We start from the raw sequence: 21,019 nt of genomic DNA, 5'->3' as shown, positions 1-21,019 counted from the left end.
AAGCTCTGCTTTAAGGTGTGAACTTCAGCATCATCTTACACAGAGGATCTGCTCAAAACAAAGAGGAAACAAACAAGAAACCACTGCACACATGGCAGGCATGAGATAAATTGAATCAGTAAAATTTTCCTCTTTCTTATGATGTGTTCTGTGAAGGCTTTTTGTGGGAAAGGTTTGAGAGATGAGAGAGTAGGAATTGCTTTCATGAGTCGTCCAAGAACATTTCACAGAAATTGTAACATTTGCAGAAGGAACATATTGGAATTTTGCAGTTGTGCAAAATACTGATTGGGATGGAGAGTAAGCAGTATCTGCAGAAGACCATTCTCTTCTAGTTTTGAGGAACCCAGGGAGAGCTCGGATTGCAGCCTAAGTAATATTCTTCTGCCATACTCTGGGTCCTGTGTTATGTTCCCCAGAGTTTCATCTCTCCTTTAGATTCCAGTTCTCCTGACAGGTTAGGCTTGAATTCAGCATAATATCTGCTTCTCCCTGGGTTCAGGTTCTTCGGGTCTCCTGCCTGCTTTTCACCTTTTTGTTAATGGAGAGTGGAGTTTCTACCACAGAGCAAAGTTTCATGATTAACAGAAACAAATATGGAACTTTCCAAATGGACATAGTCGTTTCTTGGTAAGCTAGCAGTCCTACTTATCTTCACCAGTACACCTGACCTAGATTTTACCTTGTCATGGATAATGACTGAGATTTCTGGGGACAATATTAGATGAATTAGCTCTGCCTTTTTTTTCCTTCTCTAAATACCTAGGGACTGCTGTGCTCTCATTAATATCATCAGTGAGTAGATGCTGCCTCCTGTTTGAGCTTCAAATGCTTTCCGTAGCAGTGGTTGGAAACACAGGGTTTTAACTCGAAACTGTTGGCACAGAGTGAAGGCTGCAGGTGCAGTTGCACAGTGCTCTATCCCCGGAACTTCCCAGACTTTACATAACTTTTCTTAACATCACTTACAGTTCATTTCAGAATCAACTAACAGAGATTAACTTGGGTTGGCATAGCCCATTGTAAATTATCCTCCTGTATCTTCTACAGGCTGGTAGCAGAATGGAGACTTTCCCGAGGTGTTGAGGAACAGACACAAGCGTTTTTTGAAGGCTTCAATGAAATTCTGCCACAGCAGTATCTGCAGTATTTTGATGCTAAGGAACTGGAGGTAAAGGATTGTTTGACTATTGCCAGATCCAGGCTGTGACACGTAGTACTTAAATTTCAGTCAGTGTCTGAAGAACAGAGTTCGTGAAGGCTGACAGTTCTGTTTTGAGAATGTGTGAGAGAAGCCTCACGTGTTGGTGAGTGTTTGGTGAGTGTTTGGTGAGTGTTTGGTGAGTGTTTGGTGAGTGTTTGGTGAGTGTTTGGTGAGTGTTTGGTGAGTGTTTGGTGAGTGTGTTCTTCTTCACTTTCTTCTTCACAACCGACACGTTTCTAGTGCAAAGATTCTGCCAGTATAAACTTGACTGATTGCTTTTGAAATCCTTGACAGTGAGATTTGCTTTTGTTTAAAGAATGAGTAATTTGAAAGAAAGGGAGGTAAAAAGCCAATATCAGTGGATGATCACATTACTGAGTGGACCAGGTTTTAGCTACTTTTGGTCTCTCAAAATTATACTCTGAAGCAAAACATCATTTCTAGCACGGAATTGTATGGTTAGGCAGTGACAAAGTATACATTCCTGGCTTGAATGTCTAAATACAAACATTTTCACAAATGGCTTTTCTATTTTGTGGTCTCTCCAAATTCTGTTCGTGAGTGGTTGTTATTATTTGCTGTGGAAGTTTTGAAGTTTAAAATGAAAAATGAGAACGCTGTGATTGTAGGTGCTTTGAAGTACAATAGAGTTTGAGTACAGTACTCTGTTTGCTGTAGAAGCAAAGCAGTAGCTTGTAGTTTCATGTTTTTATCCTTTTTCTCCCCTCAAGGTCCTCCTGTGTGGAATGCAGGAAATTGATTTAAATGACTGGCAGAGGCATACCATCTACAGGCATTATACCAGAACCAGCAGACAGATACTGTGGTTCTGGCAGGTTTGTAGACTGCTTTTTTCCTCAGAAGAGCACAGCAACAGCTTAGTGAGCAACAGTCAGAATTACTCAACAGATTTGTAGTGTGTAAATATAAATTATTGCTGCTAATCCAGCTATTCTAGGGTTGATGATGAAGTGAAAATGTAAATACTAAATTTTACATCAATGTTAATTATTATTTTTCAGTTTGTAAAAGAAATAGATAACGAAAAGAGAATGAGACTTCTACAATTCGTTACTGGAACGTGCAGATTGCCAGTGGGAGGATTTGCTGACCTCATGGGTAACAAGCCCTCTTTAATGCATTTTGTACTTCTATTAATTCCTTTCTTTAATAAGGACCAACCTGTATATGTAAGGATATTTTTTATGAATTTTTATTGACTCCTCTTCCTAAGTCTTGCATACTGCTAGAGCTGTGACAGAAAAAGGGACGGGGCAGTGTTAACGCCTTCCATCAGGGATCTGACAGATGGTTTGGACGTGGTCCTGGTAGGACAGCCTGCTCTGGGTATCCCTGCCTGATCAGAGTGGAAGGACTAGGAGAAGTCCAGAGATTCCTTCCAGTACCAAAGCAGTTATGTGATTCAGTGATTGAGTTTCTTTCAGAACCACTTCATATTTCTGTGTTTGGCTACGTGGGTTTCTTCAGAGAGATGTAGGGAAAGCAGATGTCTTTGGTCTCTGCAAGTAGTTAAAGTCTTGCTTTCTCCTCAAGCCTTTCACACTCAGTTGTCATGTATTACTACTGATACAGGTAGGCAGCTAGACCTGAGACTTGATTATTTGTTTTTTTTACAGGGAGCAATGGACCCCAAAAATTTTGTATTGAGAAAGTTGGGAAGGAAAACTGGTTACCTAGAAGTCACACCTGGTAAGTACATAGGATAAAATTCTGTTATGGTTCTGTTTTTACTGATGACAATCTACTTTGAGATTTTAGAAAGTGGGTAATATGTGAAAGTGGCTGAGATTGTGTGAAAGCAAAACACTGGGTTATGCCAGTAAGCTTTGTTGAATAATAGTTGAACTTCTGAACAACAGTTTTGTTGTGGAGCTGACTCCATTGTGAATGCCATGGATTTGCACACTACTGAAAAGAAAAAAATGTAGTAAGTAGCACTTTTTTCCCAGGAGTTTGGGATTGGTCTATCTTGGCATTGAAAACAAATAGGCACACTCGTGCTCCCTCTTCGCTGGAGAAATTGCAGCTTCTGCTCAGTGTCTCAGTTACACTGGTGCTTTGTGAAAAAGCTCAAATTTTAAATTTCAAATACAAAAGAGAGATGAAGTGAGGCTTCTTACTGAGTGCATCACCATTTCTGGAAAATTATTGTTAGAGTGCTTGTGCTTTAACTCCACTTTCACAGATAAATGCACATGAAGGTACAGCTGTGTTAGAGGGTATAAATCCAGTTATCCCTCTAAACAGGAAAGTTGATATGCCTGTGTTCCTAATGGATTTTTGGTGGTTTAAATAATTCCACAATAATTAAAGTTTTCCTTTGTTTTCAGTTTCAATCGCCTAGACCTTCCACCCTATAAGAATTACGAGCAGTTGAAGGAGAAGCTGTTATTTGCAATTGAAGAAACAGAAGGATTTGGACAGGAATAGCTGTGATTTGCACCTTGAAGAATGTGAACTCCACACGATGTTCTTCTTCACTTCTTCTGCTTGTTGCACACTTCATTGTAAAGTAGACTTGACTTGGATTTATTTAACAACACTAGTGTGTAAGTCAATGGATGTTATCCTGAGGTTTTATCCACATTAACTCTGGATTTCTACTGAGCACTTTCAGAAATCAAAACGCGATCAGGTATGGCTACAAAGGAGTTATGACCCAAGTAGAGATGTAATACAGCTTTGGGCTCTGCTTTGTTTTACCTTTCATTACTTAGAATGTGTCCTTAATGACTGACAGGTTTTTTAAAATAGTTTTGTCTTTCCTTTTTAGTAGCATATTTTGCTACTGATGTACTGGGAAGTTCATTAGTAGCTGCAATGCTGCAGCAACATCATAACCTCTTTACAGCAGTGTTATTGGGCCGACTTGTGACCGTCCTCTGCCTACTGTGAGCAAATTCATCGCTTAAGCTATTTTTTTAACTCAAGTGTGGCTGGACTGTTTTTCCTTGCCCGGAGTCTGCTCACGTGCCAGTGGGACTCAGACTGCTGTTAAGGGGATGTCAAACTGTGGCACAAATCCAGGGCGTAGCTTTGTTTTGTTTTTCTCACAGTCTTGTGAATTTCAGCAAAATAAACGTCTGCCCAAAGTTGCTGGAACGTTTGCTTGTGCCCTCCGAAGAGTTCTGATCTTTTTCTGTGTAACACATCTAACTTCTACAACTGTGTTAACGCTGTGGTTCTTCCCTTGTTTTGCAAAAGACGAGGCCGCCTGGGATTGCACTGATTCAATGTAGATTCCCATTTGCAGACTGATGTTTCTTGTGGGAAGTGTTAATGGACATTATACTCAGTGTTATTCTTCCATGTTGCAGTCAGTTTTCTCTGAAGACTTTGTTGGTTTCTCAGGAAGAGGTACAATATAGCTGGATTTTAAAGATGATAATACTTACCATTTTTGGTGAGGAACTGATAATGCCACGTTAGCTAAGATCAGAGGACTTGGAAGTTTATACACGGATTCCAGACTTTTGACGAGTTGGAGCATCAGAAAACAGTTCTATAAAGATTAGAACAAGTTCTTGGGGAAGATTTCTATGCTAGGTCACCCTAAGCTGCTCACACAGCTAGTAACTTTTGTAATAAGTCCTTCCTGGATTTATAGCATCTTTTGCTTTCTTTTCAAATCTGTTAATATTCAGTTCTCTTCTGGTTTACAGTGACATTTTATTGCTCCTTTAGACTGAATGCACTTTTCAGGTATGGTCAGCTCCTTCCTTATCTGAAGGCAGGAAAGGAAACGTCTGTGAGTCGATGTGGCTGTTAGCCGTGGTCAGAAACGTGGCTCTTGAAGTAGCACAGGTTAAAGCATAACCGTAGCTCAGAGCACTGGGACAGCAGCAGCTGTTCTGAGGAGGCTTCTTATGCTGGAGCTGAACCAGGACAACGGGAAACTAGAAGCGAACCTCCAGTCTTGAAGAGAGCATTTCCTTCCTTCTGTCTGAACTGCCAGAGGGCAAATCTGATTCAGGCCTTTTAAGAACCAAGGCATTACAGTTTTAACTGACCTTCTGAAAGAGTTTTTCAAGTTGAAGTGATATATGCTCACTGGAAAGAAGAATAATAAGACCTTAGAGAAAATGCCTCCTTTTTTTCATGTGTATTCTAGCAAGAGCAATGGGAAAGAGTTTCTGATGATCCAGGGATTATCCTCTTTCACCTTTTCACTGGCGGTGAAAGCTAGCCTTGCTTCACAGTTTTACTAGGAGGAAAATATGCCAATTTCAAGACATTTGATGGCTATTTTACCATATACAGCTCACAAGGAGAAGAAAAAAGCCTTATAAATAATCTGTTTATATTAATTCTTACAGTGAAATCTAGCTATCTAACATATTTACAAGAGAGATTGAATTAAACAGGATAATGCAAAATTAAGCTACGAAACATAGTTTGTGTTCTGCATAATGATTTATGATTCATGTAGGGAAGCTAGAAATGTTGGTAATGTATAAATATCACCCAAAAGGCTTTCAGCCCTATATTTTTAAAATAAAAAATAGTTATAATTGAAATAGCCTTAGCCCTAGTTCTATAGGGTATGGCTGTTTAATATTTTTATGGTTGAAATGTTTAGTTCAGGAAAAAGGTAAATGCTTGTATATATTTTTGCAATCTCGGATTCCACTTGCTCCATTTTTTCTTTCTTTAATTTAAGTGGCATGTTTGTGTCTTTCCTGCTGTATTAGGATGGGGAGAGGGGGCTGGATATCCCAAGCACCAGAAATGATTTTAGAATACTGCAAACAAAGAATCAGCTGGGAGAAAAAGTCTGTGAAACATTGTATTTGGCCAATAATTAAAGTAAGCTAGTACTAGGTTGATGAATTGGCAATGTTCTTCAAGTCTGAGCTAAAGTTTACGTAAACCTTTTACTTTGTAAGCTAACAAGCCTGTTAATTTTTTATAGCGTGTTCTGTAGAAATAAAAAGTTGTCAATATGAACCAGCGGTGCACTTTTCTGTTCTTTATGGGGATGTGGTGGAAACATCTCGTGGATGACCCACAGCATCTGCTATCCCACATAACATTGGGCTTCCAGCAGAGGTGAATGAATTTGTCTCCCACTGCTCCTCCCACCACTGCTTGAGCAGCCTGAGCTGTGTGAATTGATACTGCATAACAAATGCGTGCTCATATGTAGCTGCCAATTAATCCTAATTTTCAAGCATTAAAATAACTTCTATTTAGAATTTTGCCTTATGAGAATGACGTGAAAAAATGAACGGAATGCTGAGCTGCTGATCTAAAGTAACAAAGCCTTATTGCTCCAGTAGCTCAGGAAGCGTTTGTGTATGAAACTGCGCAGTAAATGCGCCGTGTCTTCATCTGATCTAGCACTGAAGCTTGGATTTTAATGCATTTATTTGTGTTCCAGAAAAAGAAAAAAAAACTGAACAAAAAAAACTGTTTAATTTTTCTTGTTTGCGTTACCACTACATGCTGCACTGAATTTGTGATTTCAACTCTTTGTTATATTGGTATCTCCAGCCCCCTTTCTTGCGGGTGTCTTTTTAATTTTCTTCAAGAATCATTGTTTGTGTATATATGCTCTAGTGAACTAGGACATAAACTGGGATCAGCAGCACTGGATTGTAAAATACTGTACTGAAATTCATTGTCGAAGTTTCCTTGTATTGTAATTTCAAATACTCAGGTAACTGTAACAGTATCTCAGTAAGTCAAATACTTTTATAAAACGACTTAAAGAGATGGTAGTCCTGTTGTTGTTCCTTCTGTGTTACGAAGCAGCAGCGTAGAAATGAATGATTTAGCTGCTCCTGGGGCTTGGAAGTGGGCTGGGATGGCACGTTTTCAGATTTTGCCTCATGGGGATGTGAGCGGGCGTTGGGCCCGAGCTCACTGCTGGTTGTCACAGCACAGGGGCTGCAGGGGACGCCGGCAGCGCAGAGCAGGGAAAGCCGGGCTGTGCGTTGGCATGAAATCTTCCCTCTGCACAAACGTAGCTGCTGAGGTTTTCCCCCAGGTCTTTGTGTGCTTGGATAATAAGGCTCTGCAGCAAAAGCAGCCGGGCACTCCTGATACTTGGGGCTCAGGAAAGGGCCACAAGAAGAGGGGTGGCCAGCAGGGGCAGGGAGGTGATCGCCCCCCTCCCCTCTGCTCTTGTGAGGCCCCATCTGCAGTGCTGTATCCAGGTCTGGAGCCCCAGTACGAGAAAGACAGAGAGGAGAGCCACAGAGATGATCAGGGGACTGGAGCAGCTCCCTACAAAGACAGGCTGAGGGAGCTGGGCTTGTTCAGCCTGGAGAAAAGAAGGCTGCAGGGTGACCTCATTGCAGCCTTCAGTACCTAAAGGGAGCCTACAGACAGGAGGGGAATCAACTCTTTGAAAGGGTTGATAACAGCAGCACAAGGGGAAATGGTTTGAAGTTGAGGGAGGGAAGGTTGAGGTTGGATGTCAGGGGGAAGTTCTTTACTATGAGAGTGGTGAGGTGCTGGAACAGCTGCCCAGAGAGGCTGTGATGCCCCGTCCATCCCTGGAGGTGTTCAAGGCCAGGTTGGATGGGGCCCTGGGCAGCCAGGGCTGGTATTAAATGGGGAGGTTGGTGGCCCTGCATGTGGCAGAGGGTTGGAGCTTCATGATCCTTGAGGTCCCTTCCAACCCTGGCCATTCTGTGATTCTTGAGTGAAGGGCAAACCAAATCCGAGTCTGGTAAGAGCACAAAGCAATGAAATGCAGCACAAGTTATTTATTGCCTGCGTAGATGATCTTCTTGATGCAACTCCATTTCAGAGCTGGATAAAGAGCTTGGAGAGAAAGGGAAAGAAGGGGAGGAGAGGGCAAGGGAGGGGAAGGAAGGAAGAAAGGGAAGGAAAAGGGAACTGTGAAGGGGAAGAGAAGGAAGAGAAAAGGAAAGAAAAAGCCAAGAGAAGAAAGGAATAGAAAGGAAAAGAAAGGGAATGGAAAGAGAAGAGAAAGAACGAAAAGGAAGGAGAAGGAGAGAAGGAGGAGGAGAAAAGTCGCACGGCTACGGCGCCATCCGAGAGGAATCCGGCCGCCGCCCCACTCCACCCCCAGGCCTCGGCCGCCCGCAGGCCGCCCTTAGCAACGTGACGCCGCAGGCGGTTGCTAGGGCCCGGACCGGAAGTGCTTCCTGCCGGCGGAGAGTACATCCGGGGCAGCGCGGCGCGAGAGCGGTGAGCGGGACCGGGAGGAGCGGGCTCCGTGCCGGGAACCGGGTCGGGCCTCGGCGCGGGGGCATCGAGGGGCTGTCAGGGGAGGAGCTCGAGGCGCCGCCGGCAGCCAGAGGCGGGTCCCGGCTCGCGGCTTTGCGGGCCGCGCGTCCTCGCGAGGGCTGCGGGTGCCGGAGCGCAGCCCGGGGCGAACGGGGCGGCTCCCGGGCGGCGGCAGCGCCGCGCTCCGTCGCGCGGTGGGAGCCGTCGCGCTGCGATCCGGTGCCGTCGCTCTTCGTTTGGGCGTGGCGGGGAAGCCGGCGTCTCGCTCGCTCTCGCTGAGCGTCGTTTGCGTGGCGGCGGTCCTTGGAGATGGCGGCGGGGAAGCGCGGGGCTCCGTCCGGATGGCGAGTTTGGCTTTTGGCCTCGCTCGGTGGAGTTTTGCTTTCGGCCCGGAGTGCGCCGGCAGGAGGCTGTGGATGGCGGGGCCTGATGGTGCGGCAAGGATGGCGACGGGCTCGTGTGGCTGCGGCGTCGGCCGGCCGGAAAAGCCTGTCTGGAGGCTGATTCCTTTTCTGATTGCCTTTTCTGATGCGTTGTTGTGCGTTGGTGTTTCAGGTGTGTGAATGAGGACTCCCCGCTGGAATTTGCGCCGAGCAAAGCTGGACGAGGAGTGGATCCACGCGCCTGGTGCTCTGTTTGAGTGGGGGAGGAGCGGGCACGGCTGAAGGTTTGTCCCTGGCTCTGGATGTCAGTGAGCGGGACGAGTGCGGGCTGAAGTTCTGTGTGATTGTGTTTGTTGCTTGGGAAGGGCTGCCCTGATAGATTGGTGGGAGGGAGGGCGGGAGAGGGAGATGTCAAAGCAGTCAGGAGCGCGTGCGTCTCTGCCCGCTTTGGTGGCGCTGTTCTTAGTCTTTGGGTGCACAGTGAGGCTGTGTCCAGCGTCCCGATTCAGAGGCAGGATTCGATCCAGTCGCGGCCTATCCGTCCCAGGCAAACGCTTCTCTGAGCTGGTCCTCTGATACTGAAGGGGAAAAACAGGTATTTCTGGCAGAAAAAGCCATATTTATGGGAAAAAAAGCCAGATTTAATAGAAAAACAGGGATTTCTGGAAGCAAACCCCAGATTTAAGGGGAAAAACTGGCAGATAAAGCCATATCTCAAGGGGAAAACCCCATATATAAGGGGCAAAACAGGGATTTGTGGGAGAAAACCCCAGATTTAATGGGGACACAAGGATTTCTGGCAGAAAAAGCCATATTTAAGGGAAAAAACAGGGATTTCTAAGAGAAAAAGCCGTATTTAAGGAGAAAACCCCAGATTTAAGGGGAAAAACAGTGATGTCTGGGAGAAAAACCCAGATTTAAGGAAGAAAATAAGGATTTCTAGCAGAAAAAGCCATATTTAAGGGGAAAAACCGGAGATTTAACGGGATAAACAGGGATTTCTAGAAGAAAAAGCTGTATTTAATGGTAAAAACCCGAGAGTTAAGGGGAAAAAGAGGAAATACTAGCAGAAAAATCCATATTTAAGGGGAAAAACCCCAGACTAAGAAGAAATGGAAGCAGGGGCTTCTGTCTCCCTGCAGGCGGGCGCCGTCAGGTCCAGTCTGGAGCACGCTGTTGTTTGCGCTGACCTCAGGAGATCCCTGAGCGTGCCATGAGTGTTGTGTGCTGCGTGGCCCAGCCCCAGAAGGGGATTCCTACATGGCAGGAGGGAGAGGATGAAGGAGGCCGAGGGCCCTTTTCTCGGGGCCGGCTCCTCTGTGGCCTCTTGCTTGCCGCAGAGAAGGGCTGCCCGCTGGGCACAGGGAGTGCCTTCTAGCTGCCGTCCGGTGCCCTGTCCTCCGGCCCCCTCCTCATGCTATGTGGAACGCCATTGCCAGCAGTGCGGCTGCCATTTTAGAACCTTCGCCGCATCACAGCCGTCACCTTGGTCACCGCTGCCCCGGCCAACGCACTCGCTCTGAGAGCTCCGACAGCCATGGCTGGAGCGAAGAGAGCGAGGGGCGATGCTTGCCCTGTTTTAAATGGGAAGAGGGAGCTTGGCTTCCCAGAGGCGAAGAGGAGGAGGGGGGCCGCCTTTAAGATCAAGCGGAGGAGGGGGCAGAGAGTGCGTTTCCATCGCGCCTGGGCCAGCGCGGTGACCACCTCCGTGGAGCCCATGGAGGTGGATCCACCTCCGGATGAGCCCATGGAGGTGGATCCACCTGCAGATGAGCCCATGGAGGTGGATCCGCCTGCGGCACAGCTGGCCTGGCACCACACCACCGTGCCAGGCCCCGCATTGGCGATGTCCCAGCTCCACCGTCGCTGGTCCAGGCGCTCGGCTCCCTACCCGCTGCGCGGCCCCCGCCCCCAGCATTAGCTGGGTGGCATGAGTTTCCATCAGCTCCTCCTCCGAGCCTCCTGGGGAGCCAAGTTCTCCTCTTCCCATTTAAAAGCTGCGGGAGTTATAGTTTAGGTGTTGTTGTTGATTTTAGTGTTAGTGTTAGGTTATTGTTCGTATGTTAGAGTTAGGCTTAGGTTACTTTTAGCATTTTAGTGTTAGGCATAGGTTCCTGTTCTTGAGTTAGGCATAGGTTACTTTTAGCATTTTAGTGTTAGGCATAGGTTCCTGTTCTTGAGTTAGAGTTAGGCATAGGTTACTTGTAGTCTTTTAGTGTTAGGCATAGGTTCCTGTTCATACTTGACAGTTAGGGGTAGATTGCTGGTGTCAAGTGGCAGTGAGCAGCGCTCACTCGGTAAGCACACGCCTGATTGATCCTGCGAAGACATGAGTGCGAGTGCCGTGAGCACGGAGGCCCGATGGCATCTTGGATGGGTTGAATTTCCAGCTTGTGACTTTTGTGTTGCAGACCGTCGAGGAGCAGAGTGTGAGTGGCTGCGCCATTGCGTTGGGCCTCAGGAGAACAGTGTGTGACTGTGTGTCGAGCATCCTGCGTGGCCGTTGCCAGGTAGGTGTGCCTTCCTTTGCAGTAAGCAGTGCTTAGGCGTGAGCCCAGCTCCTTCCCCTGTGCTCAGCAGATGGGCTTTCTGCGTGCTTTGTTGCTGTGCTTGGTGCCGTACGGCACAGCAGCAGCAAGGCCGCGAACACGTACGTGCCCAGGTAGATGCAAATGTGCAAGTGATGGGATTAATCCCATTGTTGTTAGTGTTACTGAGACAGTGGTCGTGCGTGTGTGATCAAGCTCAGGGAGAAGTTGATTCTTGCCTGTTCAGCTCTTGCTGACATGCAAGTTTGGCGTCCCTCCTTGTGCTTGGGTCGGAAGACCAAGGCTATCTTCAGAGCACGTCTCTGAGTCAGGCTGGGAGTTTTTGCTAGCAGGAAGTCACAGCGTCGGAGCGCACGAATGGAATGATGGCTCTCGTTTCCCCCTTGCAGAAAGCAGCCTCCTGGAGAGCAGCAGAGCAGCAGGCTGTCTGCGCTATGGCCGCTGAAGTGCATTTCTCGGCCCCTGAGATCCCTGAGCCCACGCTGATGGAGACCGTGCTGCGCTACGGCCTCTTCTTTGGAGCCCTTTTCCAGCTTGTGTGCGTGTTGGCCATAATGCTGCCAGTTCCCAAGTGCCCAGAGACAGTAAGTAGCGCTCTGTTTGGTAGAGGTTGATAGAAATGCTGAGGAAATGGGCTGGGAGGGAAGCAGCTGGAGCCGTTGCCTACGGTAGCGCGCCGCGGCATTGCTGAGAGTGCGGCAGTTTGTTGTGCCCTTCCTTGGGCGTGCGTGCTGTTCCTGGTGGCACGCAAGGAGCCCGGAGGTGCAAGCTCATCTTATGGTCGTGCTGCTGCTGCTGCTGCTGCTGCTTCTGTGGCCTGTGAGTGGCAGGCAGGGCGTCCCCCTGTGCAGGGACTGCCTTGCAGGCAAGGCCTGTAGACTGTAGCTTCCGTGGGATTTTTGGGAACAAGAGAGAGGTGGAGTTTCTGTTGTGCCCTGATGCCAGAAAGGCAATTTGCAGCGCTGGCAGCCAAAGCTGCCCAGTCAGGTGACTTGAGCTCCCAAAGCGAGCTGTCAGGCAATTGTCAGAAAGTTCCCTGACTGTTTGTGAATTGATTCCTGTAGGACTCGGACGGCTTGGAGTCTAAGACTTGGGAGACGGTGAAGAAACCCAAGGCAAGTGCTGCACAGCTGAGCAAGAAAGCCAAGAAGGAAAGCAAAAAGAAACGGTGAGGGCTTGAGCGCTAAGCCTCAAAGGCCACAGGGAGCAGCGGGAATGCTTCGTGAGAGGTGCTCCAAAGGCAGCGCACTGTACGCCTGGTTTTGTGGCGTGGCCGTGCTTTCCCTTGCATGGACATTGGAGAGGAACTGAGGAAGCTGGAAGGGCTTCTGATGCGTGACCAACAAATGGGACTTTGCCTGTGCGGGATTTCATGTCTGGCAAGAGCTGGGGACGCTGCATTCCTTGAGGGTCCTTCAGCTCGATAGCTGTTGCAGAATGTTGATGATGAGGTGAACTTAGCGCATGTCGCTGGTCATGAGCGGTATCCAGGCTATTTTATTGTCTGTTGACGTATCTACAACACGCAACCCAAATCCCTTAGTTTAAAATAAAAGGGAAAGAAACCTTTTCAACCTGGTGCTGCCTCTTTCAGTAGCTGGTCCAAACATGCCTGGCTTGGGCTGGCAGTGGCAGGGCGATGAACCGGCCGGCTTCACGTCCCTCCCCGGAGATGGAGCTGCTTTTCCCGCGTTTCCATGTTGGTCTTCCCAAGCGGTGGCCTTTCAGCCAAAGCGTAAGTGCTGGCGAAGAGTGTGAGCATCAGCTTGCTCTGTGAGGAGTGAGAGAAAGAAAAGGAGAGGAAGCGGCGCGCGAGGAAGAAAGGTGTCCCTGCACTCAGCGCCTTGAGCTTGTCTCTCCATCTTGCCTGGTGGCTTTTCCAGCCTTCTGTAGCACGGACTGTTCCTGCTTGCCCTGGGAAGGCCAGCTGCACCTGCGGGCAGCCATGGCCTGCACGTCAGCCTCCCGTTGAGCCGCGAGGAGTTCAAGTGCGGGTGGGCTGGTGTGAAGAGCAGCGCTGGGAGTGGGGCAGGAGGAGAGGGCAGCGGGAGGGCTGCAGGTGAGCGCGCCTGGGGCCCAGAGCTCAGGCGTGAGCCGGGAGGGCAGCGAGCCGTGCTGCTTCAGCTGCTTCAGCTGCAATGGCTTCGAGCGCGTCATGGGCAGCGGCGCGTGTGGAGCGTCTGGGTGCTGCGAGGGCACCTTGCTGAGCCGGAGCCCGAGAGAGGGGAGGAGAGGAGAGCAGAGGCTGCACGTCAAGAGGGTCTGCCTGCCATTTTGGATTGGCGCGTCGGCGTCTTCCTCCTTCCACGAAGGAGCCTGCACGGTGCGCTGGGTCCAGCGTGCTACACGGCACTGCCTTCTGCTGCCTGCCTGCCTGCCTGCCTGCCTGCTGCACTGCTGGAGAGGAAAGAGCGGATTGTGGGGCTGCGTGCAGCCAAGGAGCTGGCTGCAAAGGAGGGAAACGGAGTATTTCCTAAATAGGAAAGTTAGTTAGCGGTTAGTGCGTGTTAGGTTTGGGTGTGGATGCAGCGGGGGCTGAGTCAGCTCCATCAGCTCCTCGGGGCTGGGGCCGAGCCCGGTGCGTGGGGCTGCGCTGCGGGCAGGAGGGCTGCGGGGCTGGGGCAGTGGTGTGGGTGCAGCACATGAGGCCGTGAGAGGGCGTGCAGCAGGGAGGGCGTTGGGCCCGAGCCGCGCTCGCGTTTGTCGCAGCACAGGGGCTGCAGAGGATGGCAGGAGCGCAGAGCAGAGCGGGGAGAGCCGGGCTGTATGAAGGCCAGGGCATGAAGTCTTCCCTTGGCAGCTACGGAGCTGCTGAGCTTTTCCCCCAAGTCTTCAGCCTGTGGGGTGATAAGGCTCCGCAGCAAAGCCAGCCGGGCCCTCCTGATACTTGGGGCTTAGGAAAGGGCAAAACAAATCAGAGTCTTTCAAGAGCACAAAGCAGTGAAGCACAGCACAAGCCATTTATTGCCTGCGTAGGTGATCTTCTCCAGGCATGTCCATTGGAGATGTGCAGACTGAGTGTGGACAGAAAGCGAGGGGAGGGGAGGGGAGGTGAGGGGACGGGAGGGGAGGGGAGGGGAAGAAAGTAAGAAATGAAAGGAAAGAGAAAGGGAAATGTGAAGGGGAAGAGAGAAAGAGAAAAGGAAAGGAAAAGAGAAGCAAGGAAAAGAAAAGCAAGGCAAAGGAAAGCAAAAAGGGGGAAAAGGGGAAAGGCAGAAAAGGAGAAGAAGACAAGCTGCATGCCGCCGGCGCCACCCGAGGGGAATCCGGCAGCGGACCCCCCCAGCTGCCCCGTCCCCCTCCTCCAGGCCCCGGGCCGCCCCCAGGCCGCCCTCAGCAACGCGACGCCGCAGGCGGTTGGTAGGGCCGGGGCAGGAAGTGGTTCCTGGCGGCGGAGAGCACTTCCGGGGCAGCGCGGCATGGCGGCGCCGGGCCGGTGAGCGGGGCCGGGAGGAGCGGGCTGTGTGCTGGGAGCGGGGTCGGGCCTCGGTGCGGGGGCATGGAGGGGCGCTCGGGGGAGGAGCTGGCGGTGCTGCCGGCACGCAGAGGCGATGCGTGCGGCGCCGGCGAGTGCTGCGGGGTCGGGGGGCGGCTTCCTCTCAGGGAAGGCCGTGCGAGTGCGGAGCTGTGTTGGTGTTTGGGGTGCGTGAAGGAGGAGGCCCCGTAGGGCCGAGTTGTCGCCAGCAAAGCCCGGGCGGGCAGTGGAGCAAGGCGCCCGGGCGCTGTGTTGGCCGGAGGGTGCGGAGCTGGCAGAAGGTTTGTGAAGATGTGCTTCGTCGGGACGTCCCTTGTCGGGACGAGCCAGGGCTGCAGTTGTGCGTGATTGTGTTTGTTGCTTGGGAGAACTGCTGCCTTAGTAGAGTGGGGGGGAGGGAGAGGGAGATTTTCAGAGTGCCATCAGTCAGGAGCACGGCCCGTTTCTGCCTGCTTTGCTCATGCTGTTGTGTGGGTCCCCGCGAAGCATCGGTGAGCCAGGGTGGCCCCGTGTGTGTGTGCCAGCATTGTGCGCGGCTGTGGAATGGAGTCAGAGTGATGGTAGTGAAAATGCAGCTGGCGGTATTGATTGTAGGGAATGGTTGAATCCCGAGCCGTGAGGCGCAAGAAGAGGCGCTGGATGCTAAGGTGGAAAGCGGAGCTCGTGTGTGCCAGGAGGCAGGCGTAGTCAGGTGTGCTTTGGAGCCTGCTGCTATTGGCGCTGGGCTCGGGAGGCCCCTGAACATGGCGCTGTGTGCTGCGTGTGCCAGCCGCAACAGATTGCCGTGTGGAAGCAGGGAGAGGATGAAGGAGGCCGAGGGCCCTTTTCTCGTGGCCGGCTCCTCTGTGGCCCCTTGCTTGCCGCAGAGAAGGGCTGCCCGCTGGGCACAGGGAGTGCCTTCTAGCTGCCGTCCGGTGCCCTGTCCTCCGGCCCCCTCCTCATGCTATGTGGAACGCCATTGCCAGCAGTGCGGCTGCCATTTTAGAACCTTCGCCGCATCACAGCCGTCACCTTGGTCACCGCTGCCCCGGCCAACGCACTCGCTCTGAGAGCTCCGACAGCCATGGCTGGAGCGAAGAGAGCGAGGGGCGATGCTTGCCCTATTTTAAATGGGAAGAGGGAGCTTGGCTTCCCAGAGGCGAAGAGGAGGAGGGGGGCCGCCTTTAAGATCAAGCGGAGGAGGGGGCAGAGAGTGCGTTTCCATCGCGCCTGGGCCAGCGCGGTGACCACCTCCGTGGAGCCCATGGAGGTGGATCCACCTGCAGATGAGCCCATGGAGGTGGATCCACCTGCAGATGAGCCCATGGAGGTGGATCCGCCTGCGGCACAGCTGGCCTGGCACCACACCACCGTGCCAGGCCCCGCATTGGCGATGTCCCAGCTCCACCGCCGCTGGTCCAGGCGCTCGGCTCCCTACCCGCTGCGCGGCCCCCGCCCCCAGCATTAGCTGGGTGGCATGAGTTTCCATCAGCTCCTCCTCCGAGCCTCCTGGGGAGCCAAGTTCTCCTCTTCCCATTTAAATGCTGCGGGAGTTATAGTTTAGGTGTTGTTGTTGATTTTAGTGTTAGTGTTAGGTTATTGTTCGTATGTTAGAGTTAGGCTTAGGTTACTTTTAGCATTTTAGTGTTAGGCATAGGTTCCTGTTCTTGAGTTAGAGTTAGGCATAGGTTACTTGTAGTCTTTTAGTGTTAGGCATAGGTTCCTGTTCATACTTGACAGTTAGGGGTAGATTGCTGGTGTCAAGTGGCAGTGAGCAGCGCTCACTTGGTAAGCACACGCCTGATTGATCCTGCGAAGACATGAGTGCGAGTGCCGTGAGCACGGAGGCCCGATGGCATCTTGGATGAATTGAATTTCCAGCTTGTGACTTTTGTGTTGCAGACCGTCGAGGAGCAGAGTGTGAGTGGCTGCGCCATTGCGTTGGGCCTCAGGAGAACAGTGTGTGACTGTGTGTCGAGCATCCTGCGTGGCCGTTGCCAGGTAGGTGTGCCTTCCTTTGCAGTAAGCAGTGCTTAGGCGTGAGCCCAGCTCCTCCCCCTGTGCTCAGCAGATGGGCTTTCTGCGTGCTTTGTTGCTGTGCTTGGTGCCGTACGGCACAGCAGCAGCAAGGCCGCGAACACGTACGTGCCCAGGTAGATGCAAATGTGCAAGTGATGGGATTAATCCCATTGTTGTTAGTGTTACTGAGACAGTGGTCGTGCGTGTGTGATCAAGCTCAGGGAGAAGTTGATTCTTGCCTGTTCAGCTCTTGCTGACATGCAAGTTTGGCGTCCCTCCTTGTGGTTGGGTCGGAAGACCAAGGCTATCTTCAGAGCGCGTCTCTGAGTCAGGCTGGGAGTTTTTGCTAGCAGGAAGTCACAGCGTCGGAGCGCACGAATGGAATGATGGCTCTCGTTTCCCCCTTGCAGAAAGCAGCCTCCTGGAGAGCAGCAGAGCAGCAGGCTGTCTGCGCTATGGCCGCTGAAGTGCATTTCTCGGCCCCTGAGATCCCTGAGCCCACGCTGATGGAGACCGTGCTGCGCTACGGCCTCTTCTTTGGAGCCCTTTTCCAGCTTGTGTGCGTGTTGGCCATAATGCTGCCAGTTCCCAAGTGCCCAGAGACAGTAAGTAGCGCTCTGTTTGGTAGAGGTTGATAGAAATGCTGAGGAAATGGGCTGGGAGGGAAGCAGCTGGAGCCGTTGCCTACGGTAGCGCGCCGCGGCATTGCTGAGAGTGCGGCAGTTTGTTGTGCCCTTCCTTGGGCGTGCGTGCTGTTCCTGGTGGCACGCAAGGAGCCCGGAGGTGCAAGCTCATCTTATCGTCGTGCTGCTGCTGCTTCTGTGGCCTGTGAGTGGCAGGCAGGGCGTCCCCCTGTGCAGGGACTGCCTTGCAGGCAAGGCCCGTAGACTGTAGCTTCCGTGGGATTTTTGGGAACAAGAGAGAGGTGGAGTTTCTGTTGTGCCCTGATGCCAGGAAGGCAATGTGCAGCACTTCCATCCAAACCTGTACATTTGGGTTGTACTGCTGAATTTTTAAATGAAATGTTGATGTTAAATGGGGGCTATGATGCCATCTTCCCCTTACTTAAGATGGACCTCAGTAATCTGACCTGCAGTCAGACAGAGCCATCAATTGCCAGTACTGATTCTCTGGCATTGCTCTGTTGTGAATGCTCTTTATTTCCCTTAGTAAATTTATGAGAAGTACTGAATATCTTGTTGTTGTTATTTAGAATTATGATAGCTTTGTTAAACTGTTAGAACTGTGATGCTTTTTACTGTTTACATTGTTTGTGTGCTCTGTTTTTTATTTTCTCCATATATTCACTGTCCCCTCGATTTGCTGTCTGTGTGATTAATGCACATGATAATAAACAAGAGATGCTCTCACTCCATGTCTTAGGAATGATGCTTCGGTTCAGGTAGAATGCAGAGTAGCTTCTTTGTTCTGGAGGCTTCAGGCTTTGGAGACTACCTTGGTTTGAACAGTAGAAGGCATCAGTGTTCATTTTTCAGCAGCACCACTCTGCAAACCTGAGTAATAGCTGCTTGTTGCTCTGTTTCTCCAGAGCCTCCCCAGCTCCCCATGCACTGATTTCAGCCTTTGGAAAGCCAGCCAACTCTTTTTCCTTGGAAAGCCACACAGATGTGAACCGTAATAGCCCAGTGACTTTAGAGATGATTGAACAGGGCTCTGATTAAAAGGATCTGTCAGATGCGTGCCTCCCCCTCCATTATCTGGTGCTCTGTGTTGGAAGCTTGATGCTAGCACATCTTGCTCTGCCATTTTCTGTGTCCTTTTCCAGTTGGCAAGCTCTGGCTGCTAGAACCCAAGATGCTAAAACAATATTTATACTCAAATGCATTTAATGAAAGGAGGCAATCTGTGTGTGTGTGCTTTCTCAAATGAGACTGGCGCTGTTCCCTCATGTCTTTACCAGATAACTAGACTCTATTTCCCATGCCTGAAATATTATCTGTCATCTCCCCTGAAGGAAACAAGCTCTATACCTTAGGATTCCTTGTTAGTCCGGGTGAAGAGAGCTTTGCCTTTGATGCCCTCCGTGGATTTTGGTCTTGATGTAAAAGCTCTGAGCGTGGCATTCTGACTGCTGTTTTAAGGATTACCTTTTGTCTTGCACATGATAAGGATGTACATTTTGCATATACCTAAATACATATACCTGAATACCTTTTGAATGTTACTGCATATACTGGTGTTTCTGTGATATCTTTTACTTTTTCTTGTTTGAATAATTGTTGTTAAGTGTTGGTTTTCATCCTGCTGTTAAAATTGGGGTATTTTCTTCTCCAAAGCCTGATTTAGGCATTTAAGCTTATAACAGCCTCTGTGGTAACAAGCTGTGCGTGAACTCACACTCATCCAGAAACACACGCAGAAGAAGCAGGGATGGTGCTGCTCATGTCTCATTAAATGTGGACTCAGTCTGCTAGAAGTGCATTCCAGCAGAGATACCCAGTACTTACGTAGTTCTGCTTTCACATAAATGCCCAAAGCGAGCTGTCAGGCAATTGTCAGAAAGTTCCCTGACTGTTTGTGAATTGATTCCTGTAGGACTCGGACGGCTTGGAGTCTAAGACTTGGGAGACCGTGAAGAAACCAAAGGCAAGTGCTGCACAGCTGAGCAAGAAAGCCAAGAAGGAAAGCAAAAAGAAACGGTGAGGGCTTGAGCGCTAAGCCTCAAAGGCCACAGGGAGCAGCGGGAATGCTTCGTGAGAGGTGCTCCAAAGGCAGCGCACTGTACGCCTGTTTTGTGGCGTGGCCGTGCTTTCCCTTGCATGGACATTGGAGAGGAACTGAGGAAGCTGGAAGGGCTTCTGATGCGTGACCAACAAATGGGACTTTGCCTGTGCGGGATTTCATGTCTGGCAAGAGCTGGGGACGCTGCATTCCTTCAGGGTCTGTCTCTTCAGGACCAGGGACAATCTTGTGTTAGCTTGAAATATGGCTAGACAGGACTGGAGAGAGAGGTGGTGACATAGCCACAGAGTCTCTGTAAGGCATCTGGAGCTTCCTGATGCCAGCTCACATCTTGGTTTGTTTGATCACGAATGAGTCAATGGGAGGAGAACCTGCTGTGTTAGGTGCCCCAGGGCTCAGAGTGGCTTTGAAAGAAAGGGTTCTGTGGCGGGGCTGCAAGTCTGCCATCCTTTTACATTCACAGACTGCCGTCCTCAATTGAGCAACGCACTGTGAGCCCAGGCACAGTAGCAGTGCTGTGCTGGGTCTCTTCTCTACCAGAAGCCTAGTGGCACATTTGCTGGAACCATCGGTTTGAGAAGGACCATGTTGCTGCCCTCCCTTGCTGTTGGTGGATGAGTTGGTGGGCAGCATGAGGAGAACAGAACAAAGCATGTGAGACAAAAGCACTCCAAAGTTGCTTGGAGATCTCAGGACAAAGAAACATGATGAAATTTTCTCACACCAACAATAAAGACTAATATTGATCTGTGAGTTTCCATGAATGAGGATGGTAGTTGTTTTTTTTAATCTTGTCCTTCTGCGGGTTCCCTGAAGATGGGTTCTGTTGCTTTCTTCTAACAGAAGTACAAATACTGAAAGAGTAATGCACACGTTACCCAAAACACAGGAGTGCTTCCACAAGCAAGCAATGGTCAGCAATGAGCCCTGTGTGGTTTCTCCTTCTGTCTGAGTTGAGGCTGAATGACTCATTTCTAAGTGGAATTCCTGGATATGGGGGTTTTGTTTTGAGGGGAGGGGAGGTGGGATTATGCTGTCTTTGCAGTTGGTTCCTAACAGCTTGATACTCGTTTCAAAATGTTATTAGCTGAACTAATAGCATGTCTTTAGTAATTGCCAATATCTTACATATTTTATTCTATTTTCTGTTGAAATATATGTATATATAATCACTGTTTCAAATAAAAACAAAAGTAACTTTTTAAAAATCAGGCTGTCTCTTTCTGTGTGTGTATTTACTATGAAAGCTGCCATAGCTCTCTGTAGAAACAGGGGCATCAGTTCATGAAAGTGACCCATTGAGGGGAAGCCTTTCAGCTCCTTTGATCTGTGTGAAGTTGGTTAGTTCATACTTTCAGGCATGCATGTACCTGTGTTTGACTTGGAAGCAACAAACTGCAACAAACTGTCTGCCAGAACACCTTCCTGGAAAGAGGAAACAGCGCAATGTCTTCATTAATTTGCCTCTCATGAGAGATATTGGCTC

The 21,019-nt window shown here is 49.9% G+C and overlaps 2 protein-coding genes across 12 annotated transcripts in view; both read left to right on the top strand.

Moving 5' to 3' along the window:
* The window catches only part of ITCH (itchy E3 ubiquitin protein ligase), a 63,833-nt gene extending 56,888 nt beyond the window's left edge, over positions 1-6,945 (top strand). For 2 of the 3 annotated variants that reach the window (XM_052684113.1, XM_052684114.1), the window contains exons 20-24: positions 1,051-1,171; positions 1,936-2,040; positions 2,227-2,323; positions 2,842-2,914; positions 3,556-6,945. In XM_052684113.1, coding sequence (XP_052540073.1) covers positions 1,051-1,171; positions 1,936-2,040; positions 2,227-2,323; positions 2,842-2,914; positions 3,556-3,655 — 496 coding nt within the window. In that variant the 3' untranslated portion in view covers positions 3,656-6,945. Of the gene's footprint in view, positions 1-502; positions 631-1,050; positions 1,172-1,935; positions 2,041-2,226; positions 2,324-2,841; positions 2,915-3,555 lie in introns of those variants that run through there. The other variant, XR_008207015.1, reaches the window with a different exon arrangement.
* A 2,029-nt stretch (positions 6,946-8,974) lies between these two features.
* Positions 8,975-20,744, top strand: LOC128081164 (protein MANBAL-like). 9 transcript variants are annotated; one of them, XM_052684163.1, is made up of 6 exons: positions 8,975-9,092; positions 11,220-11,318; positions 11,747-11,941; positions 16,714-16,812; positions 17,241-17,435; positions 19,387-20,744. In XM_052684163.1, exons 3-6 carry the CDS (start codon positions 11,792-11,794, stop codon positions 19,492-19,494), a joined length of 552 nt encoding a protein of 183 aa, XP_052540123.1. In that variant the 5' UTR covers positions 8,975-9,092; positions 11,220-11,318; positions 11,747-11,791; the 3' UTR covers positions 19,495-20,744. The 9 variants fall into 9 exon arrangements, with proteins under 9 accessions (XP_052540123.1, XP_052540131.1, XP_052540130.1 ...); XM_052684164.1 differs by lacking the exon at positions 8,975-9,092 and adding an exon at positions 10,871-10,943 and having other exon boundaries at positions 11,006-11,318; XM_052684165.1 differs by lacking the exon at positions 8,975-9,092 and having other exon boundaries at positions 10,972-11,318.
* The last annotated feature ends 275 nt before the right edge of the window (positions 20,745-21,019 follow it).

Source organism: Tympanuchus pallidicinctus, unplaced genomic scaffold (assembly GCF_026119805.1).
Source record: "Tympanuchus pallidicinctus isolate F22 unplaced genomic scaffold, pur_lepc_1.0 scaffold20, whole genome shotgun sequence".
NCBI lineage: Eukaryota > Metazoa > Chordata > Aves > Galliformes > Phasianidae > Tympanuchus > Tympanuchus pallidicinctus.
Note: the sequence above shows the minus strand (reverse complement) of the source record. Positions and strands in the feature narration are given on the sequence as shown.

What these genes read in the sequence shown, in the direction of transcription:
- LOC128081164 (XM_052684163.1), top strand. Translation starts at nt 11,792, where the DNA reads ATGGCCGCTGAAGTGCATTTCTCGGCCCCTGAGATCCCTGAGCCCACG. An exon ending in TCCTGCGTGGCCGTTGCCAG is followed by an intron (nt 16,813 to 17,240) that starts GTAGGTGTGCCT and finishes TCCCCCTTGCAG; the next exon opens with AAAGCAGCCTCCTGGAGAGC. An exon ending in TTCCCAAGTGCCCAGAGACA is followed by an intron (nt 17,436 to 19,386) that starts GTAAGTAGCGCT and finishes TGATTCCTGTAG; the next exon opens with GACTCGGACGGCTTGGAGTC.